The 20,885-nt window shown below is 49.6% G+C and overlaps 1 protein-coding gene across 2 annotated transcripts in view; it reads left to right on the forward strand.

Annotated features, from left to right (window-relative positions):
* Positions 1-14,997: 14,997 nt before the first annotated feature.
* Positions 14,998-20,885, forward strand: part of BCL9 (BCL9 transcription coactivator) — a 31,593-nt gene continuing 25,705 nt past the window's right edge. For both annotated transcript variants that reach the window (XM_076351704.1, XM_076351712.1), the window contains exon 1: positions 14,998-15,028. In XM_076351704.1, coding sequence (XP_076207819.1) covers position 15,028 — 1 coding nt within the window. In that variant the 5' untranslated portion in view covers positions 14,998-15,027. The remainder of the gene's footprint in view (positions 15,029-20,885) is intronic.

Consider the following 20,885-nt stretch of genomic DNA (forward strand, 5'->3'; position numbering starts at 1 on the left):
ACCATCAGACGAATGCAAGTAACTTAATCTGCATTTGTGATCACTGGATTGCATGGGTGAGTTTGTTTGGCTGCTGGGTGATCGTTATTAGATTGCACATTCTGCTTCAAATTTTGCAGGAGGTGGTGCCATATGTCCCGGGATGCGCTGCACCCCGAAGCAGCCAGCAGAGTTTCAGGTGGCCGCTGCTGGCTGCAGCGTCCTCTCCTTGTCGAGGTGAGACCCAAAAGGTACCGCTAGGGTCACCAGGAGCACCTTGCAAATGGAGGAGATGGACAGATTAAAGTGTCCTCTTTTCTTCCAGCATTGCTACCTTTAATCTAGCCGGTCTGACCCTCCCTAGCAGAAGACACTTCAGAAGAGTAGGTAAACAGACGTTTTTTGAAGAAGTTTAAGAAAAAGAGAGCGAAACGGGAACTTTCTGAAATTAGTCAGCTTCAAAACATGAAAGCTTCCTATGTCTTTTTAAGAAACCACCTCCTTAGGAGTTGGCAAGTGCGCTGCTTTATTACTTATCTCTTCGCTACATGAGTGGGCGACTGTACTTCCTGATTTTGTTCTTCAGTATAGAGAGATCATCAGCATAGGTCTGTAGAGGACAGTAACTCCTCGCCTACGGAAAGTAGCAAATAGGAATAAGGATGCACGCATCTTCTGGCTGTCACAAAGGATTTCAAAGCACATTCGAGTCATAGCCAAAGTAAGACGTCAGCTTATTTCCATTTTACAGCTGCAGAAACTGAGGCACAAATCAGTTACTTCTCTTGCTGTAGCTCATGGAGCTGGTGTGTATGGCAGCACCAGGAATGCGGTGCAGATCTCACCACCTTCTGCTTCACCCACAAAAACATCTTTCTTTTTCAAGGGAGTCCAGAAGGAAGGAGGTGACTTGAGCAAGGAAATAAAATACACAAAATTCTGTTCAAGCAATATTAGGGATAAGAATTTAAACACCCCGTATATGGGAATTCAAAGCATGGGTTTCCATAGCAGCATTGCTTGGCCATATTGTATATACACTCTTTTGCATTGCTCTCATGATGTCAAAGGGATATTCTAATATCTGTGCATGCAATATGTCTGAATCAGAGTTGCTATGAAACTTAAGGCTGAATTACACCATGGAGGCATATTCTTGTGCGGTGCTGGGAGGAAATAATAGAACTAGGTTTTGTTAGGATTTTTCTCCAGTGATACATTTTTCTTAGAAAATTGCTGATTTGCCAAAACTGTTGCTATTTTTGGGAAAAGTTGATTCCAGTTTTGTGTCCCATCTTGAAAAAAAAAATGGAGAAAAGTTTTGAAGCTGTCAAAATGAAGTAAAGTGCTTCAAGAAGGTAAAATGAAATCTTGTGTTCAATTCACTTGCTCATAGTTTCTAGGTATAAGCTGTGAAAACATGTTCTTTTTTTTCCTGATCAGGTATAGAACGATGATTTAAAATCTCTGAAAATCTTGAAGGAATAAAAAGCATTCCCCTTCACCCTAAATAGTCCTGAACTGTCCTGGGAGTGGGGGGCGACAAGGGAGCGACTGCATCACTCGACACCGTGTGTGGCTGCCCGGTGCGCCACAGTGGGAGAGGTTACCCCCGGAGTACCTCTCTGCCCACCTGGTACAGGCAGTTGTCAGGCAGGAAAAAATGCCTGTGCAGTACTGCTCAAATCTTTCACAAGGCCCAGCTCTCTCTAAAAACCCCCAGTATCACCCGGGTATCATAAGTTTAACCCTTTGGATCAGGAGGGTTTTGAGTGCGAGCCACTGTCTCTCACACCGTTAAACCTCCCTTCAGCAGATGATGGGATCTCGGTGAGGGGGGAGCTGCCGCCTCTCCCTAATGGACGCCCACACTAGGGACGGTGGGACCTGTCCTTCACCTCCGTATGCACGGGCAAAGGGCCTCCTCCGTGGCAGCACGGCTCTTCCCTGCACTTGCCCCGCCTCCGCCCCCTGCTTTCAGCACCTCGTCCATGCTCTGAAACTCTTTGGGGAAGAAGGAGGGATGTTGTGCCCAGGGCTGGGAAGGAGTGGTCGCACTCATGGAAAAGCCCTGTGAGTTGGTTTGGCGCCACTCTTCCTGCTGGCAGCAACGTTTCCTCACTGCCAGCGTTCCCAAACGTTGGTGTAGCCTGTATGCCAATGTCTCCTTTCTCCCTGGTCCCTCACGTTGCAGTTGCTAATTTCTGTGCCTGTGCCTGAAGAGCTGTAGTTTAGACTTGCTTTGCCGTGCATTGAAGCCATTGTTGCTGAGGAAAGAAACTGCAAAAGGGGTGTGGGAGAGAGGAAAAAAGGAGAGCTGATTTTTCCTATGTGGCTGCGACGGATGCTGGGTATTAGAGACAAGCTGACAAACATCTGAATGAGTGGAAGAGACTCCTAACCCAAAGGGAGGAGTTGTGGTTTAGGTTAAAGCCACAAAGGAAGCGAAGGAGGTTACCACTTTCCTGTCTGTGGGCAGGAGGTTCTCCTTGTGCTCATTTGAAGGCTTAGCTCTAGCTCGTTCTTCCCTAGGAACATACTCATCTGTGTACTTCTTGAAAAGCATTCGATCTGGCGTCTGATCTTGGGAGTGCCAAACATCCCCTTTATCCACAGAAATCAGCAGGAGCAGGGAGTTAAAGAACTGGGAATCACAGTCTAATTTATGGAGCCAGATATTCTAAAGCGTCTTGTTAAGCCACGTGTCTTGTTTGGTGCTAGAGCACGTAGTGCATTTCTCCTTGCCTCTTCCTCCTGCTGATTCCACTCGGATTTTTTGTTGTAAATATCCGTTCCTCCAGGGCCTGCTGGCTCCCCACAGGTCTCACTCACTTCTCTCCTGTTCCCGAGTGATTGGCAGATTGCGTAGCCATCCTGCCTGGATCTAGCAGTCTCGCGTGCTGATACAGGGCAGATTCTGAATGCCATCGGGCTCCTACCAGCACGGCCTGTGATCAGTATTTTCCTTGATTTTCGCTGCATGCTTTTCTTTTAATGGCTCAGAGGCTCTAGCTGTATGCGGTCGAAAAGTTTGTTGTCTCGGCTCTATAACTTCACTCTTCTTCGTCTGCGAGTAGAGAGCGAGTGGTTAACCCTGGTGTGCTGCAGCAGGCATGCCAGGAGGGAGATGAAAGAATACAGGATTGCTCTTACAAGAGAGGAAGCCTTATCCTGAGTCTGAGGAGCACTGGCGTGCAAGCTGGCTATCTTAACCCGAGCTATCAACTGGCGACTGCACAGTTAGAACCACTGCCAGTGACAGTGACTTTAGTATGTGCTGCCAGTGCCTTCTGATCACTGTGCGTTACTGTACATGAAAAGAGCATCTGAAAGGTGCTCCCTGAAGAGCCGTTATGTGGTCTCTAACCTTCCATTAACAGCTCACCTTAGCCCCTAACCCTGGCCTTGAGATGCAGCAGAGGCATTTCATTTACCAGGTGTGAAAATCATATTTTTCCATGTGAGGATGATTGCTCTATCAGGTGTATTACAGTATCGTGTTTTTGGGGTTTTTTTAAAGGCTTTGATAGAACTACAAGATATCATTAAAGATTTGTATGTAGCAAATGTGTCCTTTTTTGCAGAGTGTTTCCTTTTAGAGACCTTCATGGTATTGATTTCAAGTAGATTTTCCTCCTCTGTTTTAAAACACTTCCTTTGCCTATGGATTTTCAACATTACTCACTGGATCTGTGTGCAGTATGTTCCCCAGACTATATTATCAAGCCAAAGTCCCTTACTGCTGGCCTTCAGGGACCACTTCTGAAGCTGGAAAGACCATTCATTTGCTGTGTTCACTCAGTCCTGAGCAACTATCCAGCATTACATCCTTCTTACTCCAGGATGTACGCTGTCGTCTTAACTGAGCCGTGGGTCTGCTTTCAGCTTGTGCCGGTGGATCCCAAACCTAGCCTGGCAACAGCCTCGAGCTATCCCTTGCTTGGAGTGAGCGGTGTTTGTTTGGACATTTTAGATGTAAAGGGAAAACAAGCTGTATGATGGGGAAGTGAAGAAACTGGAGTGGTAAGCAGCTGAAATTGTAAGGTCATTTAGTTTTGGTATCAGCATTTTATTGCTCGAACTCATCCTTACGGCCATTAGAGTGGGGTGTGGGGTTTCTTTTTGGAGAGGGAGGAGGACTCAGCAGGGAGGCTGGGAGCGCTGACGCAGCTCAGAGCCTAGAGGAGCGGGGTACCACTGCCCTTTCAAGGGGAAGTGCCCATGAGGAGCAGGCTGAGATCCACCAGCCATCGCTCTGCCTTGGGATGAGGCCCTGGGATCCATGTTCTGCCTGTGGATGAAAGAGCTCTGTGGCAGCCAGCTGAAGGTGTGAGTTCATCCATCTTTTGGTGAATCATATGTGTAAGACATTGAAAACTTGAATTCAGACCCTAAAGCATCTGGCTTACTGTATTTGGCTTTGTTTACTGTAGTGTTATAGCCTTAGGGCCACAGAAAGTGCAGCTTTATTGAAATCATTGGAGTTGTGCTTGCTTATGGCAGCAGGGAGCTGGGGACATGTTTTTTTGGAACGTGTTGCCAAGAACATAAACCCTTTTCTTTGGGAGATGCTTTGTAAGTAAGTGCGTGGGAAACGTTGTCCTAATGGAAACAAGACGCGGAAATGATCGGGTCTCAGAACAACTCTTATTTCTTCCCCACATCTGTGACTTCAGAGTCCACCATCCTAAGGCTCAGTCCTTCTCTCCTCCCTCATTACCATCAAATCTTAGTTTTGAACATCATATACCTTACCAAGAGCTGGGGTGCCATGGGGGACACTGCAGTCTCTGTGCACGGGGGAAATAGGGACCTGGATGAGGAAGCTAGTTGACTTGCATGGGACCCAGGCAGGCCGAAATTGTGTTAACTGGACAAAGCAGCAGCAATCTTTGTTGTCTGATTCTTAAGGGGAGGGTACCTGTGCTTTAGCATTTAAATGTTTACATGCTACACTCTTTGATGCTGGATACTCATATAAAAGCAATTACCAAAAATGCAAGTGGTTCTTAAAGACACTGTAGCCAGAGTATTACCTGCATTCCTTGCACGCTGGCTGGGCTGCTGGCATTCATTTTGCCTTGGTTTGACAGAAAGGGCAGGCAAAAGGTACGGGTTGTGTGTAGGAACAGCCCATCTTGTAAACAAGCCAAGGCACGGGGAGTGTATCCCATGAGAGTTACATTACCAAGGCAGGTCCCCTGTGCAGCACCATCTCACGTGTTAAATGGATGCTCTAAAATATAAGGATATAGACAGAAAAGAAACATGCTGTCCTAGGCATCTCTCAGGACCTGCAAGGCAGGTATTGTAAGCAGATGTATTCATGCTAGGGAATAAACAGATACGATTTAAAATAAGCTGGCAGATTTTGTGCTCAGATGGACTAGGAACATTCACGCAGTCTGTTACTGCAGTTCAGCTGTGAGAGGCCAACACCTTCAGCAGAGAGAGACTAGCAAAATGTTTGGGCAGAATTATGTCCAGTCATGACATCTGTTGCTGAAGTGGTCCAGAGTTTGCACCATAAAAGTGCACAAGTGAAAATGCAGAAGACTGAGGGTGAAGCATTTCTGTAGCTGAGCCAAAACTCTTGAGTGCCCTCTAATAATGAAGACTCCTGTTTTTGTTGGTATAGCCCTCTATCATCGAGAATCTTGCAGATCTGAAAGCCGCTGATGATTACTGCAGAAGAAAGTCAGCACCACACTGATGATAAGCCGATGTCTAAACTAAAGAGCAAGGGGGAAATCTGCTTGTTTTCTTTGGAGGGATCTCACTGTTTTATGTAATCTTTGCACAGCACCTGTAAATCAGTGACTGGTACTTTTGAAATGTATTTCCTTCATCAAAAGCTATTTGAAACAACAGGGAGCACCTATCCATTCAGTCTAAGCTCCCTTGACATTTTTAAATGACAGATAATGAAAACTGTCTTCATTATAACTCAAGCAATTTCATCAGACTGTCACCAGCAAACAATGGCAAATTAAAGACTGAACAACCCTCAGCTCTACTCTCCTAGGTACCTGTGCGAGAATACCCGATGTCTTTTCTACAGCTTCCAGGAAATATGAGAGGTGATTTCTCAGGTGGGGAGAGTTCTGGTATGCGAGGCACTAGAGCTCAACAGGAACGTGTTAAAATCTGTTTGGAAACCAGTGGTCAGATGGCATAAAAATGGAGCACAAATGTGAGAATGATCGTGGGCGAGAGACACGGCTTATCTAACAGAGTGCTGAATTCAGCACTGCCTTCAGTTTATGAATGGATTTAAAGCATGGTGCCAAACAGAGCATATTGCAGTTGTCTAATCCTTAGGTGACCGAGGCAGGCACGATAGTAGACAGAGCTGCATCCAAGAGGACTCATCAGAACACAGCCCAGTCAGCCTGGCATTATTGCTACCTGATCTGCAGGAATTGGTCCAGGCCCCTGAATCCGAACTGCCGAAGGGAAACCTAGTCGAAGGAGCAGCTGTTGAGGTATGGTGCTAGCTTATCTTACCCCGCTTGTCTCTCCCCAGCCAACATTGCTTCAGGCTCACCTGGGCTGAGCACCAGTCACGCAGGTCCTTCCCTCCTTGCGCCCCCCCCCCCCCCCCCCGGTTCATAGACTTAACCAATCTACCCCCCACAGTTAGATTAAAGGGAGACAGAGAGCAGAAGGGGCATTTCGCAATAAAACATCATTTCTATGAGAAGGCCATGGTGTGGAAGAGGCTAGCCCCAGGGAGTGAATTATAGGGGTCCAGAGAAGAAAGAGGCTGTGGCAGAGAGAGGGTTGTTATTGGAGGACACAGGGGGCAAAATGACTGAGATAGGTAGAGGGCGTAGATAAATAGTTGGAAATAGCTGCAATGGTGTGATTTGGAAGGAAAATCGGTCACTACTTCAGCCACCAGCAGTGTTCAGTTTAGGGACCTGAGTGGTAAATTACAGGCAGGTTAGGACTCCAACAACATCTGTGACCCTGTGAAATGCTGGAGAGAGAAAAGTTGCAGTAACAGTGAGTAAGATTCAGATCTCATCTGAGCATGAGTATCTCAAGGTGAAATAACAGAAGGAGAGGGGGTGGGAATATTGATTTCTGCCTCACAAAACAGACAACAACGCCTACTTTTTCATAGCAAGAATTTAACCATTCGCTTTAATGGGCCAGCCTGCAATACAGTGGGGGCTTGGTTTCTTCTTCGTGTGCAATCTAGAGGGGAAATCATGCTGAAGTTATTTTTATTTTATTGTAGCCTTGCAGGAGAGACATGAGCAAATTTTACCCTCAAACACCTGTGCGCTGACTGTAGGGGCAGCTGTAGTCCGTGAGTGTAACCCATCTGTGCTGCTGCCCTGTGGTACAGCAGGCGGGTACCCTGAGCAGCCGGATGCTGGAGGAGCAGCACTGGAAGGCACAAAAAGCCTGTTATGCCAAGAGGGCTGTTGTATGTTTTGGCGACAGATGACTTCTTCTGTCTGTCTGAGGGCAGACTTAGCCTCCTTCCATTTATCCCGTGAGAAGGATGCTCCTAATGAAAGGTGCTTTCTTCAGCTGGTCATGGCTTTCTCAGAAATATTCCTTTGGGAATGAAATTTCCTTTGGTTGGTTTTACACCATGAAAGTGCACTTGTGTGTGCCCCGGCGCTGTGGGGCTGGCATTACACAGAACGTAGCTGCGTGGCTGTGCAAGGGGGCTTGCTGTCTTGGGCTAGGCTCAGCAGGCGGCTGAATGGAAGCAGGAGGCGAGTTTGGCAATTTTCTGAGCTGCTGCCATGTCTTTTCTCATTGAAGTCAAAGGTAGTCATACACATACAAAGCGAGTGTAAAGTCATGGCTGAGAATCTTAAAAGGCTCAAGGGTCAGGCGATTCCACAGCCAAATTCTCCTGGCGGCACCACAGCACTCAGTGTGTGTTAGCGGTTCCCTGTAAAACATGGGGACGGCGTAATGGGAGCAGTGTTCCTGGGCAAACACTGATTTTGGAGTCTCCTGTATGCCAGAATTTCCCACCTTTGTTTAGTATGAATTCATATTTTTCATGTGTTGCATGAGCATATGTTTCCCCAGATTCTGTTTACCTGATTTCCCTTCTGATTCAGTATCTCTTCTCTCCTCCTTCTTCTTCTCCCTTCTTTTTCATCATAGGCGATAAAGCTGAGCATTTATCTCTATGGCTGCGTGGTATTTGCCTCATACCTGCTTACTGACTTGAGAGATGACTTTCTAAATAGGGCAAGAGCTTCCTGCAATTGGAATGTTATAATACGTGGATTTGTTCATCGTGTCAGAGTTTTGACGTGGGATAAACTCTTGAAGGGGGGCAGATCAACTAGAAGGCTCTCTGGAGATCCAGAAGAGTATTTTAACCATAGGCCCAGTTCCGTGCTCCAGCCCAAACGTGATTAAGGCTCAGGTTGTTTGGATGTTCATGTGCGAATAGCAAAACACAAGATCAACCGTTTCTCTCTTTTCAGTGTAGACAGGAAAAGTGAGAGCAAGGCCTTTCTTGCCCAGCTGAGTTTGCCATCATCTGTACACTGTAGCCGTGGGGTGATGTTGTGCAGCCAGTGCTGGTCAGATCCATCAGCCAGTCTCCTTCCTAACAGAGCTCTGTGCAGCCAGTGAGGCAGTAGTAATGGGTATAGGTGAGCTACAGGTGGTCTTATGCCGGCAGTGGGGACAGAGGTAGAGGTGTGTGTATGTGTGTTTTGGGGGGGGGGGGAATGTGTGTGTGTGTATATATATGGATACTGACATTGAAACGGATATGTATGCATTTCCCTCCTGTGTGAATCTGTGAAGTCCCACACAAGTCAGGGTGCAGAGGGACTGTTCACCTGAAGCAAGTGAAGAACGTTCTCTGACATGTGCGGGACTGAGGTTCAGCAAAACTGGGGAGACTCAGAGTAATGTCTAATACCAAAAGACACTGAACTAGAAAGAAAGCCACAGCAATCTCTCCCCCTCCCCCGGGCCTGATTTCCTAATCTTTCAGGAATGATTCACAATAAATAAAAGACTTTCTGAAAGAAGGTTTGTTTTCCAAGTTAACAGTGGATGTTAAACTACCCTTCCCTGTGGTCCTTTCCCATCTCTTTCGCACTGTCCAGCTTTAGACTTCATCCTGCAGCAAGATTCATGAAGGCAGCTCCCCTGTGCCCATGCAGAGAGATCACGGCGGTATGCGAACCGTAATCACCTGGATTCCTTACAGAAATGGGTTGTTTCCTTTCGAGAAGGCTCATTAGAGCACGCAGCCTTGTAAAACTCAAAGCTCGTAAGAAAAAGATTTCATAGAGCCTGATCTCGCTCTTGTCCTGCAGCTCCTCTGATCATTTACACCAGAGCAAAAAGAGGGCAAAACCACCCCAAATCTAAAGCAAACAAACAAAGCAAAACATCCTCCTAATGATGTGTGTTCTTCACTTCCAACAGTGACAGCGTTTTACACCCACCTTGCGCAGGTGTACCTGAATGCAGAAGTCAGGACGCAGTACAGAGAGCAAAGCTCTTAAGGAGTTAGTGGAGCTTCCCTGCTGGAAGGTTATAATCACACTGAAAGAGGGAAATCTTGCCTCAGCAGACAGGAAATATGTGATGCAATTTCAGCACAGAGTTGCTAGAGATAAAATATCCCATAAACTGAAAAAAATTGTAGGGAACACGTTGCATGGCCCAAATGTGCCATGTCAAAGCTAATAGCAAGGGATACTTTAACTGCAGAAGAGGCGGTGTACTGGTTACAGATGTGCGTGATGACTGCATCCTTTACCTGCAAGGAGGAGCGCACATCCCTGATCTTGGTATAGTGGCTGTTGGCAGATTCTTCTTAATGGTAACAGATTTTCTTGAGGGAAGGTTTTTAAGCATTAATTTCTGAAAAGGCTCAATATGCTGTTGCATTTGAGGTGAAACTTGTTTCATGTGGGCGGGAGCGTTGATCTGCGTGAGGGTAGGAAGGCTCTGCAGAGGGACCTGGACAGGCTGGATCGATGGGCCCAGGCCAACTGTATGAGGTTCAACAAGGCCAAGTGCCGGGTCCTGCACTTCGCCACAACAACCCCATGCAGCGCTACAGGCTTGGGGAAGAGTGGCTGGAAAGCTGCCCAGCAGAGAAGGACCTGGGGGTGTTGGTCGACAGCCGGCTGAAAGTGAGCCGGCAGTGTGCCCAGGCGGCCAAGAAGGCCAATGGCATCCTGGCCTGTATCAGAAATAGTGTGGCCAGTAGGAGTAGGGAAGTGATGGTGCCCCTGTACTCGGCCCTGGTGAGGCCGCACCTCAAATACTGTGTTCAGTTTTGGGCCCCTCACTACAAGAAGGACATTGAGGTGCTGGAGCGTGTCCAGAGAAGGGCAACGAGGCTGGTGAAGGGTCTGGAGAACAAGTCTTCTGAGGAGCGGCTGAGGGAACTGGGGCTGTTTAGTCTGGAGAAGAGGAGGCTGAGGGGAGACCTCATCGCTCTCTACAACTACCTGAAAGGAGGTTGTAGCGTGGTGGGTGTTGGTCTCTTCTCCCAAGTACCAAGCGATAGGACAAGAGGAAACGGCCTCAAGTTGCGCCAGGGGAAGTTTAGATTGGACATGAGGAAAAATGTCTTTACTGAAAGAGTGGTTAAACATTGGAACAGGCTGCCCAGGGAAGTGGTTGAGTCCCCACCCCTGGAGGTATTTAAAAGATGTGTAGACGTGGTGCTTAGGGACATGGTTTAGTGGTGGACTTGGCAGTGCTCCGTTAATGGTTGGACTTGATGATCTTAGAGGTCTTTTCCAACCTAAACGATTCTATTCTGTGTTGACTGTGTGGTTGGGGAAGAGGCTCCGCTTCAGAAAGTGGATGATCAGGAGCAGGGTGTAACTTCAGAAGAGAGTAATGCCTCTAGCCTTCACACGTTAAGGCTCCATGTCACCATTTCGCCTACCCTCAATCCCATCTTCAAAAGTTCCTGTTCCTCAGATGTTTCCACCTCCTCTAGTTGTGCCAGTTCAGCCACTTGTGGGGATGAAATCTACATTGGAGCTGGTCTGGCATTAAGGATTTGTTCTTGGTAGTAGGGCTTTTAAAAAAAAAAGTTGGATCATTTAAACAGCTCACCTATGAGTGTGGCTACATAAATAGTTTAACTGGCACAAGTGAGCGGCAATACCTGTGAGAGAGCGTGGCAGGATCCTCTTAAACTGGGTCTGCTGCAGACGGAGTAGTGAAACAGAGCCACGGCCCTACACGCTCTTAACGTTATTTGCATGAGTAGCTCCATTGTGTTTCAGTGGGACTCTACTTACACATGTAAAATTGTTTGCAGGGCCGGGCCCTTAAAGAAAATACAAGCCGCTATTGGGGTGTGCCATGCTCTGAAGCATATATAGAAAGCGTAATGCAAATGTACTTTGCTGGCTGGCCTATCTTGTCTGATCTGTCTGCTCTGCAGAACTGGAGCTCCTGTAGCAACTTTCCTTAGGCTTGGTTTGCTCTAATGGAAGAGGACCCTGCTTTTGAATAGAAGGGCTGATCTTCCGTCCCTGCCGCAGCCAGGGATTTGTGAGGAGAGTGTACGCAGTGTGGTGAGAGCTGTAATGTTTCCAAGATGTTCCTGGATTTGCCGGAGTGCTCTAAAGAGCCGGGACAGCTGGCTTCTCTGGGGCAGCTTTTACAAGCTTGGCCGAGGAAGAGCAAGGCCCCAGTACGGGGGGATGCTCTCAAGGTTGGCAGTGGCGGTCCTGTGGTCTGGGGCTTGGCTACCTGAAATCCTGCCTTACAACCTGTCATGGCAGTTAAGATCATTTGGGAGCCTGTTGTTGGCAGTTCCCATGGTAAAACCCTTCAAGGGCAGCAGGAGGGATTTCTCAGCTGAGAATCCTTGCCTTGGGCATTCACTGCTGGTGGCAGTTTGCTGTGGCAGATTCCCAAAGGTGGTGGTGAAGTAGCAACTTAACCCTTGAGAGTGAAGCAAAACACCTTGATAGTTGCTGTCCGGAGCCCCAAAGAGAGGAAGGAAGAGACATAAAGCCGTTGGAGGGGAGAGGCTTGGTGTGGTTATTTGAGACCGCTGCCTGCAGAGTTGCACAGTCATTTATAACTGTTTGAAATGTGGGGGGATGGGGTCGGGGGGATGGGAGGGGAGTTGGAGGAACCACAGCATCTGCTAACTAGTAGCATTTTATGCTTCTTTTCCCCAGTCTAACTCTGCAAGGGACAAGACAGTGAAGTACCAGGTCGGAGGAGGGAGAACAAAAAAGGCAGTCCGCTAACACCTCGTATTTTATCACTGCTGTTGCACGTGTCAGGATTGAAGCACAGGGTAGGATTTTCAAAGGTACCTTCAGGAAATGCAAGTTGGGTGCCTGGCTTCCTTAGGCTCCTTAGAAAAATCCCAACCTCTACTGCCCAGGGGAAACAAACTTCCTTTCAAGCAAACCACGATGGGTCCCTGATGTTGGTGAGAGCAGGACTGGGTCTTCTGTCTAAAGCACCGCGAGGCATATCTGTTCCTTACACCGTGTTTTGCTGCCTGGCCGGTGTACTCTATACAGCTACTGCTGTTGCAACCTTTCCTGGGCTCAGTCCACTGAGGCGTCTCTGGTGTTGGATGCGTAAAGGAGAGGAGGAACTGTAGGTGTTACATTAAAAAAGACCCATATCAATGTAAGAATAGAGAAGGTTTATACATCAGGTAAAGGAGCGGGCTGAACCGATGGCAACAAAGGTGGTGGTTCAAGTGGAGCTGATCAGTTAGGTTTCACCAACACTTCAGCTTTAGAAAGTGCTACCGTGATCCGTGGAAAGGTACAGGTAGGGCTAGCGTCGGTGGATGAGTTGGGAGGACTGGCCGGAGACCAACGGTTTCCGCCTCTGGGTCATGGATCCTGGGAACTTGTAGCCCAAGGGACTTGTCTGGATAAAGGAACAGGGAGAAGCAAGCAGGAGGCATCAGTGGGTTGAAAGTCTGTCCGGCGGGAAATGTTTGGGGGGGTCTGGTCTGCAAATCAGAAAGGATTGAAAATGGCTGTTAAGAAGTATCCCCCTCAAGGAAGAGTATCTACCTAGGGTAAGAGGTGTGAATTAGCTACTGTTGCAGTGCTCAGGAAGTTGTAAAGAGTTCTTTAACCATGTTACCAAGTGGGCATTGACAAGGGAAGGAGAAGAGAGGGACAAAAAAGGGAAAAGCCCCTTGGAGGTTGAGGGCTGAGCAGAGAGAGGAGGTGGTTTTATCTGCCAGAGCGATGCCCAGTGTGAATGCTCAGTACTGAAGGGGTCTTCTTCTAAAGAGTTGGGTTATTTAAAAGTGGGAGACAGGCTAAAGGGCGGGTCGTCTGAGGATAAAGGGAGAGGGAGAACACACTCCATTTCTATTCACTTTTCTTGTATTGGCAAAACAGGTTATTCAGGCATTGCGGATATGCAAAAATGATCAGCCTGCTTTCTCTCGTTAGGCTGCAGTGGTTCTGTGCATCAGTGTGTCACCGGTGGTTTGGAAAGCTCTTCCTTACAACCCACAAGGTGGCCCATTTTACGAACATTTTGTGGAGGTGAAGGAGAAGGATTAAGTGGATGTTGAAAGCGCTCTTTTCACAGAGTAAGTCGTAGACTTGAAAAGGGTGTGGGGATTGCTACAAATCTTCAAAACTCTTACCTGCCAGCTGGTTTCAAACTACATTGACGTTTAATCCCCCAAACATGGAGCATTTGTTCAGGATAGGGCCCTTGAGCATATTTAGGAGTTGGTAAGTTGTGTCTGTTTGTCATTACTGTCTGGTTCCTCCCTGCTTAGTTTCAAGCTGCTGCTTAACCCAGTGCTTTCTCTCATCAGAAAAGGCCCTCAGATCTCCCAGAGCGGCTCTGTCAGCCCACTGGCAGCTGGTGGGCAGAGTCAAGCTGCTCAGCCACCAGGTAGGAGAAACATGCTTCTCCTCCAGAAGTTCCCTCCCGCTTTCTTCCTGCCCCGCCGATGGCCAGCCGTCCCCTTCCTTCTTCAGAAATACGTGGAAGGGAAATTCCATGCTTGGCGTCAGCGGGCCGAGCGAACGTGCTGCTCCGTAAAGGTGCTGCCTTAACCCGCCAGCCAGCGCCTCTGGGCAGTGCCCCTTTCGGGATGACGGCTGTGCCGGTGGCTGGCTGCAATGCCCACTGCCCGCCTCGGCTTCCCAGCGTGTAGAAGCCCCTCCGCAGGCAGCTGGCGCCTGCCGTGAGGCTGAGGCGGCGCCCGGCGAAGGTGCCATGGCGCAAGCTGCCCCGGCAGCCGAGGTGGCTCTGGGCGGGACGCTGCTGAGGAGGGCTGGCAGGGCACACGCTCCGGGCCGGGCGGCCGCCTTCCCGCAGCCCCCCCGGCCCCGGCGCGCGCCTCCCCGGGGGCCGTGCGAGGCCTCAGGGCTTGGCGGCGGGCGGGCGCCCCCCTTCCCTCCCCGCGGGGCCCGCGCCGTTTCCGTTAGGGGTGCCGTTAGGGGGCGAGCCCCGCGCGCCGCCTCAGGGGAGCGCGAGGTGCGTGCTCGCGCGCCGCCGGGCGGGGCGGGGCGGGGCGGGGCGGAGCGGAGCGGGGGGCGCCGGCTCCCGCGCCCCGCGCTGACGGGGGCCCGCGCCGGCCCCTCCCCGGCTCACCGGGCGCCTCCCCTGCGGCTGCGGGCACCGGGGCACCCGGACCCCTGCCCGGGGCGCGGGGTGTTCTCTCGGCGCTGGACTCCGTGGAGGGGAGTTGGGGGGGGTGTGGGGTGCGCGGGAGAGGCGGTCCCTTTAAGAAGCGCCCTAGGCGCGCGGTCTCTTTAAAAGGGGAGGAGGGGGTGGGGCCGCCTCGAGGCGGGGGACAGGCTATGTTAATGGCGGGGGCGGCGCCGCGGCGAGCGGGGAGGGGTGGGCGGTGCTTCCCGCGGGCCCGGGGAGCGCTCGCCGCGGCGGGCCTGTCCCTTTAAGAGCCCGGCTGCTACCACTGTGTAGGCGAAGGCGGGAGGAGAGCGTGTGCGAGGGGGAAGGGATACAGTCTCCGCCCTCTCGCTGGGGAGGGGCGGGGCGGGAGGCCGGGCGAGACCACTGCCCGGAACGGGGAGTAAGAGGCGGTCCCGCCGGCGGAGTGAGTAGGGGACAGTACCATTCCCGGGGCGGGGCGCGCGCGACGGGCGGTACCATTCCTCTCTCCGGGTTGCGGGACGCGGCGGGAGGGGGGAGGCGGGGGGGGGGAACGGTGTGGGGAAAAGTGGGGGGGAGCGGGCGGGGGGAGCGGGCGAGAGGGGCTGCGATGGGCGGTACCATGTGTGCGGGAAGGAGGGGGGGGAGGCGCTGGCGGACAATGGAGCCTGTGTGTGTTTGCGGGAGGGGGAAGGACCCGCCGTCGCCGGGGGGAGACGCTGCGCCGCCCCCTCCCGCCCGGGGCTGAGAGGAGCCTCGGCCCCCACCCCTCCCCCACGGCCCGGCGGTGAGTGAGGGGGAGGCGGCGCGGCGGGCACCGGGCGACCACCGGCACCGGCCGCCGCCGCCGCCCGCCCAAAGTTTGAGAGTTGGGGGAGGCCCGGGGGCGGTGGGGGGCCAGGGGGGCGCCGCGGGGAGGGGTCCCCGCCGACGGCTGAGGGGAGCGCTGCCCCCGGGATGGCGGCGCCCCGGCGGCTCTGCTGGCGGCCCCCGGGCGCCCGGGGCTCTGCTCGGCTCCGTGGCGCGCTCCGGGGGCTCCGCTGCGTTGCGTGGAGGGGTGTGGAGTGCCCCGGGGGTGTGCTGCCCCGGGGGCTGCGCTCTGTGGAGGGCCGTGTGGGGTGCGGGGGGTGCCCCGGGGGCTGCGCTCTGTGGAGGGCCGTGGGGGGTGCCCCGGGGGCTGCGCTCTGTGGAGGGCCATGTGGGGTGCTTTGGGGTGCACGGGAAGCCCTGGAGGTTGTGCTGTATGGAGGGACGTATGGAATGCTTTGCATTGTATTGTGGTGCAGGGGATGGCCTGGGGGCTGTGCTATATGGAGGGGTGAATGGGTTGCTCTGGCTTGCAGGGGATGCCGTCGAGGTTGTGCTGTGTGGATGGATGTGTGGGGTGTCCCGGGTTGCATTGTGGTGCACGAGATGCCCGAAGAGCTGTGCTACATGGAGGGGTGTGTGGGATGCGCTGTGGTGCAGGGGATGCCCTAGGGCTTCTGCTGTGTGGAGGGATGTGTGGGGTGCTGCGGGTTGCACTGGGGTGCGTGGGATGGCCACGTGGCTGTGCTGTGTGGAGGGGTGTGGGGTGCTGTGGGTTGCAGCTGTGGGGTGCTCTGGAGGCCGTGCTGTGTGAGTAGGGGTGTGGAGTGCTCTGCTGTGCTGAGATGCACTGTTGTGCTTGGGGTGCCCTTAGGGGCTGTGCTGTATGGAGAGGATGGTGTTGGGTGGATTAGAGAGGTAGTTCTGAGTTTTTAATCCCAGTGAGGGATTGGGACGTAGGATAGGAGGGGCTGCAACACCAGGGGTAGGCTGTTGCGGTTGGGGGTGTGGGCTGTCCTAGGAGAAAGAAGCTGGTGCGAGTGGGGCGAGAGCTGGGTGTGGATTCTGTGGTGGAGCTGAAGTGAGGGGCTGGGGCGCAAAGGTCTACAGTAGGGATGTAGGGAGTGGGGTACAAGGTGAAGCATGCAGTGAGGGGGTGGGAGATGGTATGTGGGACATTAGATCGTCTGGGATGTGCTGTGAGGAAGGGATGGGGGGCTTTGTTGTAGGAAGAACTGAAATACAGGTGTCTGCAGGAAGGGATGTGGAGAGATGGATGAAGAAATGTGGAGTATGAGGTATGCTGGGGAGAAATAAGTTGGTATACGAGGGGATGGATGTACTGATGGGAGGATGTGAGGAGCTGGGACTTGAGTGATTGGGAGAAAGGGATATGGGAGTGGGATTGTGGTATGGGGAAGCATTGGGAGCCAGAATATGGGGTAGGAAGTGCTTTCAGCACGAGGGAGGTGGTGCACGTGGTTGTAAAGGGAATTGTAGGGGTCCAGAGCTGGGAAGCAGTGTAGATAGTTCAGGGGAGCAGGAATCCAGGGAAGCTAAGCATGTAGTGTTGAACTGGTATGTGGGATAGTTGTGCAAGAGGAGTTTGTGGGATACTAAGAGTGTGGGAGGGGATCTTGTATATAGGGATCATGGGGTAGAACAGCATCTGACAAGGCAGGGGAAATGTGTTTATTTGGAGGTGTTTCTTCTAGGTAGAGAAGAGGCACTGTGCGTGTGTGCCTGAGAGGGAGTCTGCCCTGGCCTACTGCAAAGGGGCAAATAGTATACGGAAGGCTGTGAGTGGGATGAGAGAGGCTAAATCTGTAGAGATGCTGCACATTCATGAGGTCAAGGGTTGGACGACGGGGGGAAAAATACAACGCTGGAGACCCCAAATGCTTAGGGAAATGATGGGACAGGTGGATGCATGCAAGCAGTAAGGCTCCACTTCTAGGATGAGAGAGAGCACCCTGTATTTCTGTGCTGTCCAGCTTTCTGTCCCTGAGGCCACTGTGTAGGTGATGGGATGATGGGACTAAAAAGGCCTCTGATGATTGAATGTTTGGGATGTGGAAGATGGATGTTACTCTGGGAGGGTAGACAAAGCATGAGGACACAGATGGGAAGAATCCGATGTGACAATCAATTGTGGGTTGTTATTTGGGTATAAAATATTAAGGTGGGATGATTCCATGGTTAGTGGTTTAATAGTAAACAAAATGAGAAATCAGGAAATTGTCATGCAGCAAAGATAGTATGAAATAATAAGTGGCAGTAGGGAGCTGATTGTGGAACAGTTCAAAGTCCACCAATGTGAAAGGGAAGATGCTTTTATTCTCCAGATGCCAAAGCTAACTTGGACTCCGAAACTGATCTGGAAATAACCTTGAACCTCACTTTCTGGGAGAGGAGCATTCAAGTCTTGTAGCTCTTACCTTGTAAAGTAACATCTCATTAGTTTGGGCATTAGCCTCACTGACTTTGGGGCAGAGAGAAAAGGTTGTGCCAAATCAAGTTTGTCTCATTAAGCCTCCCTGTTGGTGACTAGTTGCTTTACTGTCAAAATACAGTTGGAGGAAGCGGGGGAGACAGTTCTTCCAGTTTTGAGGGGTTCCAGCAACATTTTTATTTTCCTTTAAAGTATTTTGTCCTCGATTTCTCTGTGAAAAGCCCACACAGGCATCATAGGATGCTCTGAAGCATCCTTAAATGTATCAAGCTTCTAAAGCAGGAGGGGAAAAAAAAGTGATGTAGATTTTTTTTTTTTTTCCCCCTTCTGTTTTGTTGGAAGATAATATTTGGTCAGTGATTGCTCAAAATATTACAAAAACAAGTGTTGGAAAGCTAGGCAAGGCATTACATGAAATCAAGTAAAAAAAAAAAAAAATCACAGGGTATGGAATGAAAGAACTAACATACCTAAGCAGCTTTATTCCTGTCTTCTTTTTGTTTATCCCTCTCCTGCTTTATATTAGGGCTGTAATGCCCGACTGCTGTCTACAGTGGGGTGTTACAGGTGTTGAACTAGTGAAGTTAAATAGAGGCTAACACACAGTTGTTTTGTGTTCATCCTACGCTTGCAGCAGAGCTGTGTTAGCAGAAGTGTACATGCCATATCCCATAGCAGACTGATCTGCGTTCTCCTGGGAATCACAGGGGTTGCTTTGGTGAGATTTTTATAGCCATTTTGGACAAGTTGGCATGATGGCTCTGTTGTGTGGTGGTGGTTTTTTTTTTTAACAGTGATCTCCAAAGAGATTATTTTTAATGAATGTGTCCTTTTTTCTTACTCGGAGCATAAAAATGGCTCAAGGGCTCATATTCTTTCCCTGTCTCCCTTGCTGGCCCCTCCTCAAACAACAAAAGAAAGGCAGCTTTCTTTTTTTAACTTGGAGTTAGCAGCGATGTCAGTTTTGGGATTTTGGAATTTTCCCAGTGGGGTGGGTACTTTTTTTTTTTGTTGATCTGTTTTTTGGGTTTGGTTTTTTTTGTGGAGAGGGGTCTGGGGATCTTGGGTCTCACTGCACTGTTGTGAACTCTTAACACCTTAATTGAAGGGGTGGAGATGCTGAATCACTAACAAAGACCTCCTTTATCCAAAATGTTAATCAATCATTGACGTTAAATAAGTGTGAACAAAACCAAACAAAAAAACCCCCACCCTAAACAAGTTTTTGTCTAAGTCCCCCTCCCATTCAGCTGCTCATCTTTGGTCAGGTTAACATTAGAAATTCTTTTGGGGATGTATTGTGTGTGTGTGTACGTACTTGGTTTTGGCAGTGTTTGGTAAAAGTTCTGTTGCTGACTTCCCAGTATAGTTTTCCCAATACAGATTATTTAGCTCATAGATGCGATAAAGATGTTTTGGGAGAAACTGCGATCTGCTCTGGTGTGAGGGAAGCAGCTAGACTATGACAGTACTGTTGTAACCATCTTTTTGTGGGCTAGGGGTGTGGGTATAGGTGTCTTTGTTTTGGGGAGGTATTTTGCTTTCCTCGCGTGATCCGTTAATTTGTTTATCGGTCAACACAGTCTTCTAAGCTAGGCAGTACCTGAATTTTAATGTGAAAGAAAAGAAATAGGTTTCTGTTCATACAACCAGAAAGTTTGTAGATCTCTTCTGTGTATTATGAATACAAAGGGTGTGGACTCTTTCTTCCCTGTGCTTCCCCCCTCTTCCTCCCCCCATCTTGCATTTCGTCTTCACAGTTCGTGTACTTGGATTGTTTTCAGTTAGGGTTAGTCCACAGCCAGAGAAACTACATTTGTCACTAAATATCCAAATATAGAAACTAAGGCAACTATAAGCCACAAGGCTAAAATATTCATATACAACAGCTTTTCTGAACAGTTTATATGTTTGAGGTGGATAAGAATGGAGTACCTTTGATCCATATTTCCTAGCTATTCAAGGCCTTGCTACTCTGTAATATGTTGACTTTCCATACCTATTTCTACATGTTTCTTTCTAGATTTTTTCCCTCTTGAGTTCCTGACATGCTGTGTCAATTCTGTTGCCTTACAAACTGTGCCTATGGCTTAGGAGTTTTGTTGGTCTTTTATAAATTCAATGGAGAGAAAAAAAAAAACCCAAACAACAAACCACAACAACTTTATCTTGTGGAGCAATTTACACTCAAGTGAGTATTCAAACTAATTCCCATCTTAAATGTTAGCTGTGTTACCTAGCAGGGCTTGATCTCTTCTGCTTTCTAGAAGTTTACCAGAATTTCTTCAGAGAGATGCAGGCAGCCTTCATAAAATCCTTCTATCTAGTTTGCGTGGCCTTGGACTTCACAGAAATCTCTGTGCCTCAGTAAGGTCTGTGGTCTGTTTACATAGATTTGAAGTCCTTTAACCCAGCAAGATTTGCTATGGGCTTGGATTTCCTGCTTACAAGCTCTGCTGGAGTCCCTCTAGTCTTCCTGCTGGCAAAATGAAGGTGTTAACTCAGGTTTTCGGAGCAATTTGTGAATGGAAGGAGAGTTCGTTGCTGAATTTTTGTCTGAGCACTGCTCTGCCTATTGTATAGGCTGTATACAGCTTTCCCCCTGTACCTTTACTTGTCTGTTAGTGGGTTTTTCTGTTTTAAAAGTTTAATCATTTTGGAGCTGGACCTCCTTTGTGGTAGGGACCATACAAGTGCAAAAGAACGGGAACGTTATTAATAATTAGGAATTCCAGATAATATTGAAGAATTTGAGCAAAAAAACCCCATCTGTTGGGAAATTTGTGAAGAGTTGCCTTTAAGATCACGCAGTCTTACAAATGCTAGTTAACTCAACAACAATAGCAAAACATAAGGTGACATTTTAATGTGTGCTGAATCCAAACGAACTGTTCCAATGTTGACTTTAATTTACATTTTTGAAGAAGCGGGGTTGTACTTTGTGACTATACCCTTTCCTATAGGCCTAGTCACCCTCTGTTAGTATGCCTGTGAGCATTTCTTTTGGTGCTAGAGTTGGCTTTTGAGGAGTCCTTGGTGCTTG

The sequence above is a fragment of the Aptenodytes patagonicus genome, chromosome 1 (assembly GCF_965638725.1).
Source record: "Aptenodytes patagonicus chromosome 1, bAptPat1.pri.cur, whole genome shotgun sequence".
Lineage (NCBI taxonomy): Eukaryota > Metazoa > Chordata > Aves > Sphenisciformes > Spheniscidae > Aptenodytes > Aptenodytes patagonicus.